Source organism: Azolla caroliniana, unplaced genomic scaffold (genome assembly GCF_043228905.1).
Source record: "Azolla caroliniana isolate FFs.n. ecotype wild unplaced genomic scaffold, voAzoCaro1.0.p SCAF_1, whole genome shotgun sequence".
NCBI lineage: Eukaryota > Viridiplantae > Streptophyta > Polypodiopsida > Salviniales > Salviniaceae > Azolla > Azolla caroliniana.
The window spans coordinates 29,075,726-29,081,884 of record NW_028230436.1 but is presented as its reverse complement, the minus strand read 5'-3'; the positions used below and the strand labels follow the sequence as shown (position 1 = coordinate 29,081,884).

Sequence of the window (6,159 nt, the reverse complement as noted above, 5' to 3'; positions counted from 1 at the left end):
AGTTGATGCAGTTCAGTCAAGGCCCCAATCATTTCATCGATGGTTCAAACTATATAAGACCCAAGTGCAAGCTAATGGGATCCTATACCAATGCAAGGATGCAGATGACAGTCTCGATGACCATCAAAATGGTGTTAGACTATATAATCTAGTGCTAAGAAAGGAATTTAAACCCAAGCCTATAAAGTAACAAATGCACACCATCATCCAACAACAACGAGAAATCGGGTCCAGTGGAGATGGCAAGAAGAAGGTGAAGTGAAGCCCCGAGAATGTGTCGACTAGAGTCGGGTCCACAGTGAATTCATACATGCAAAGTTGATGCAGTTCAGTCAAGGCCCCAATCATTTCATCGATGGTTCAAACTATATAAGACCCAAGTGCAAGCTAATGGGATCCTATACCAATGCAAGGATGCAGATGACAGTCTCGATGACCATCAAAATGGTGTTAGACTATATAATCTAGTGCTAAGAAAGGAATTTAAACCCAAGCCTATAAAGTAACAAATGCACACCATCATCCAACAACAACGAGAAATCGGGTCCAGTGGAGATGGCAAGAAGAAGGTGAAGTGAAGCCGAGAATGTGTTGACTAGAGTCCGGTCCACAGTCAATTCATGCATGCGAAGTTGATGCAGTTCAATCAAGGCCCCAATCATTTCATCGATGGTTCAAATTATTAAGACCCAAGTGCAGGTTAATGGGATCCTATACCAATGCAAGAATGCAGATGACACATCTTGATGACCATCAAAATGGTGTTAGACTATATAATCTAGTGCCAATAAAGGAGTTTAAACACAAGCCCACAAAGTAACAAATGCACCCAAGATGGCTAGCTTTAAAAAGTGTGATTTTTCCTCTCCGGCATACATGTAGCGAGTAATACAAAATGAGTACTATAATGAATGTTGATTATAAATAAAAAATTATGCATATGTGCACGTGTCCTTTACTAAGACAATGTGAACCTTTTATCATGACTCGCAAGAACTTATATACTAAATGGGAAAGAAAGACATCCTTCAAGTATGTGTGTCAAAGTAGCGTATAATCCATGTGATTGAACAAAATTGCATTGTGGTAGTGATGGATGACATTTTAACTCAAATGCAACTTCCAAAAAGATCCTACAAGCTAGCTTGTGGTTGATGATGCTCTTAAATGACACATCAATACACCCATTGCATGTATACACTCTTTGGGGCACTTGAGTGTGAAGTCCACTCTTAACGTAATATGTGTGGAGATTCTCTTTGTATTGAATGTAGGAGATATTGTATGATATCCCACACACTCTCCTCCCAATATAAATTAGTTTAGACTTTTATACAAAATACAAATAGAATGTTTCATATAAGCCAAGCCTCTTAGTTCTTTACATGGTATTAGTGGAGTAAATGAAATGGTTCATGTTTGATAGGCCTCCATGGAGAACAACAGTAGGGACATAGGCTGAAAGGAAAAACTCGAGGATAAAGTCCACCCTTACATTCAAGTTGTGGAGTTTCTCTTTGTCTTGATTATAGTGGTCATTGTATGATATCCCAATCACTCTCCTATCAGGATATATTGGTATAGACTTCAGCCTGAAGTACAATAAAATGTTCCATAGAAACCAAACTTTAGTTGTTTACAAGAGAAATGGATTTGCACAAGACAATCTCCATGGATAATCGTAGTAGAGACATAGGTTGAAGAGCAAAATTATTTTGGCATTTCTCAAGACTAAGCTCTATAGGTACCTTGTCCTCCCAATTGTCTTTTTGTCCACTAACTTATGACATTGTAGAGGTTTAACATGCCATAAATACTCACTATTGGCAATGATGCAAGAAAGTCCTCCACAAATCCAAAGTGGTGGAGTAAATTTTGTCAACGTTCTAGAGGAAATCTCATGACCATCAATCACACCAAAAATGATTAAATGCTCTAGCTTGATTCTCGAAATTGCATGCTTAGAGCCAAACACACATGTAATGACATCCCCAATTCTTTAGTAACCCTATCTGAATGAAACTTCACTTATACAATGTGGGAAGCATTCTAGAATCTGGATAATCTCTATGCGTGTGGATAATTAGACGAAAGGATTTTCTAGCGCATTCTGAATGGAACAGCCACTTTCATAACTATTGCATATGGGACAAGGTGATGACCATGTGCATACAGTCTTTGTATGGTCATCACAAATTTCCAAGGTTCGCTATTATTTCCACTTTCATAACTATTGCATATGGGACAAGGTGATGACCATGTGCATATGGTCTTTGTATGGTCATCACAAATTTCCATGGTCCGCTATTATTTCCAGACGCAAATAACGTGAGGTAATGGTTGCAGGGTAAAAATATTTTGCAGAATATTCGGGAATGTTCCATATTCAGGTCTCTCTATGGTCTGATCATGGTTAAGGATCGCAACAGCTTTCTTCACACTACAGATACCTACTAATCTCTGAAGGCATGGACTCGTTTCAAGATCCTTCTGCTCCGTGTATGCTTGGAACAATCTAGCTCCACACAGTATCTGTATTATATTAAAGCTTTAAATTCCTGCCTACATGGCGAGTCCATGTTTATAACAGCATGTACACGGCGTCACAGGAAACACTGCCAATTTTCATAGATTACAAACACTTCTTTCTGGATTCTTGTTTGATAAAATGACTGAATACGTTAATAACTATATATATAGTAGATGGGGAGACAAATTATTTAACCTAATCTAACTTCAAGTTCCGACTTTAAACTACATCAATCCCCCTCAGGTTAAAAACCACAAAACTTATTTAAAATTTATGAGGGAGGATACCGTTTTGCATAGTGTGCATATGGATGATGAAGCAAATAAGAAAAAATACATATGTGAGCTTAGATCAACCCAAGAACATGTCAACCACAAGACCGGAACAGAACTCTGTTTCCCGTAGTCCTTCATTTTATAAAATCACTCTGTTAATATGTGAAACTCCACAAAAATGAATCTGAAAATAATGAATTCCAGGTCCACTGCAGATCTTCTGTTTTTACAAGTAATGTTCTCTGTAACATCAACAATAGAAGAATCCACATTACTTGGTAAAGATGAATATACATACATCATCATGATTGATGTGTACAATGCAATGGATATACTCCACCATTAGGCATAGTTTTCAATGGCCTCCTGATTGATAGAGCTCAAGCTGCTGAATTGCCATTAAGAGATCTTCCCTAGCTGACTGAAGCTGAGCCACATGAGTGTGTGAAACAGCCTTGAGGGCCTTAAGTGTTTCCATCTCCATGAACACATCATGACTAGGCAAATGCTCGGCTAAGTAGCAAAGCAAAGTTAATGAAGGAAGTTGAACTTCTTTCCCATCAAGGCTGATAAGATGCATAAGATGATGAATAGAACCTGCATCGAGGATCGTCTTTGAGTGCTCGACATGCAAGAAATTGCTCCGATGCACGAATTTCTGAAGGGATACAGATGCTTCTAAAGCTACACAATACTCCGAGTTACCCAACTCGTGTACTAATATTTCTATTACTTTTGTTTCCTTTGCCGGGAATGTTCGTGCTAAGCATCCAATGGTTTTCACACATGGCACCTTTAAATCATCTGATCCATTTTCTATTATCTGAAGGAGCTGATGCAGCACTGCTTTCGCAGCCCGAGAATTCATCTTAAAAGCAAACCTCCTCAATTGAGCATCTCTTTCAGCTGCCGATGCTATCTCCATCACAGCCAGAATTGCAATCTTTTGCACCTCTCCTACCTCCTTCTCTATCATCTGTGCTAAGCAAATCAGTGCCTTTGTCTCTGTGATCTTTCGGCTGATTTCAACATTGTCTTTTGCTAGGTTACACAATGCTGACGTAACCTGAAACTTAAGCTCCCGCTTGGTCGCTGGATCTTCGCTTTCTTTAACCCATTTCAGAAGCTCAAGGTTGGAAGGAACATGGAATGAGAAAGAGTCACTAAACCCTCTCAAATGCCGGATTTTCCTAGTCTTAGTCTCTTGTGTGAATATATGCTCAGGGCTCCTACAAAGACCATCCCATTTCCCATCAAAATAGAACTGAGAGTAAGCCGAATAAGTGTCCCACGAGTCCTGGACTGGCCTTCCATTGAGAGATTTCATAGTTTTCATCTCAGATTTCCCTAGCTCCCCCTCCATAACCGACGGACCTGTGAGAGGCACACCGCTTCTCACAACTGAATGCATGGTATTGCTAGTTCTCAAGGTTTTGTGACTGTTCCTATCCATCGTCTCAAATACGAGGAGTGAGACAAGAGGCCGAATAAGATTCTCGTCAAAGAAATAGTTTTGCTCATTAGGAACTTGTGAAGCCATTTTGGCCACCATCCAAGCAACCTTGGATTGAAGCTTCATGTAGCCTTCTTGAAGGATATTAACAAGAACATTAACTACCCCTTGTTCATGTAGTTGCTGAACTTTTCCCCTATCAGTTACTAAGGTTCCAAGAGCTGTCGCTGCTGCCAGTCGACCTTTTACAGTAGACCCTTCCTTCAGCAGCCTTAATAAGGGTGCTACTCCTCCTTCCTCGATGATAAGATTCCGATTCCGATCACTATCAGCAGCTAATGAGGCGAGATAGCTCGCTCCATCTTCTTTCTCTACCGAGCTACCTCCATGAACCAAAGCGATTTGCTCCCATACCCATGCAAGCATCGGATCCACACTTGCAATGGGTGGCAAACCTTCCATTCCTCCTCCTCCTCCACCCCGTCTCCCTTCCTTTCCATAGTTTGTGCACACATTCAGAAGCCATGTAACATCCCCAATCGCCGCCTCCAATGATGTGTTCGCCCTACGGAAATCGGTTGTGGATATGATATTCATGAGACCCATCAATATCCCACTCCTCTTGCATTTCTTCACAAGTGCGTATGACTTGTCTAGAGTCTTCGAGGCTTGGATGGCGATGCGACGGGCAGGGGGCTCGTATGGATTCCGGTCACGGCCAAAGAGGCGTGCCAATGTGGATAGCAGATCAGCGAGATTCTCAACCTTGATAAGAAGTTCAGCGCACTCGCGTTTGAATGAGGATGATGATGATGAGGAACCATCCAATAGAACCTCTCTTACTAGATTGGCGAGCTCAATCGGAAGACGCAAGAGTTCCACGACTTTTCCCCCCATTATTTTACCAAACCATGCTTTGGTACATTTTGATCTTAGAACAAATGGGAGGGGAATGGAACAGAAACATAAGGAGAAACAGGGCTGATCTTGTCTTTCTCTCTAGAGCTCTCTATTATCTGTCTATCTATAGAGATATGCTTGCATATACATAACCTATTCATTACTACATACATATATGCATACACACACACATGCATGCATATAGCATACATGTATACAATCATGCGTGAGTACATATGTATACATATATTCTGTATCTGACCATTTCCTTCTCTATTAGAAAAAATAGAAGCATCTCAGCTGTAAAATGGAGTGATTGCCTACCTGTCTGTAGATCGAGCGCCAAGTCCACGATCCATGGCACGTCCAAACGGAGACAGAGAAAGAAACAATGAGTATAAAAATGCTTTGGTTTGGGATTATAGTCAAAGGGTGACTATTTTATAAATCTCTCTCCCTCTCTCTTGTGTCTCTCAGCGTATATACATACGTACACATGTATACATATATCATATATGATATATGTATATAAATATATACACATATGTGTGTATCATTGTATGTATATACATACATACATATATATGTATAATGGCTCCGGCATTAGAGCAATTGTTTGCGCTCGTGAGTCGCTCCATGCATTCCGTTGGTTTCCCCCCATTGTCTCAACCACCCAAGTAGAGTGGTTGCACCGAGACTCACAAACATTTCCTTGGTCACTCATTGTGCCAATCATAGTTTGCCTATTAGATGGGAATCGATTTTTTTTTTCACAATGGAAGTGATGGTGTGGCTTGGCAGTCACAAAGGCATACTTCGGCTCATAAGAGTAAGTACATACCACTCAAATATCTAGTTGGATGGATCATTGGTAGCTTGGTGTATTAAAAAAAATGAGCCTTCTAATCTCTCCCAATGTCATGATATGTTAAGCCTCCTAATTCATCATAGGCTCTATATCAATGACATCATGAAGCGAGCATAATCTTCTGAACTAGATT

General features: G+C 40.3%; 1 protein-coding gene across 1 annotated transcript; it reads right to left on the bottom strand.

The window, feature by feature from the left end:
* Positions 1-2,993: 2,993 nt before the first annotated feature.
* Positions 2,994-5,538, bottom strand: ARO4 (armadillo repeat only 4). Its single transcript, XM_087330255.1, has one exon. It carries the CDS (start codon positions 5,153-5,155, stop codon positions 3,161-3,163), a length of 1,995 nt encoding a protein of 664 aa, XP_087186381.1. The 5' UTR covers positions 5,156-5,538; the 3' UTR covers positions 2,994-3,160.
* Between the last annotated feature and the right edge of the window lie 621 nt (positions 5,539-6,159).

Coding starts and splice junctions, on each gene's coding strand:
- ARO4 (XM_087330255.1), bottom strand. CDS start 5,155: ATGGGGGGAAAAGTCGTGGAACTCTTGCGTCTTCCGATTGAGCTCGCC.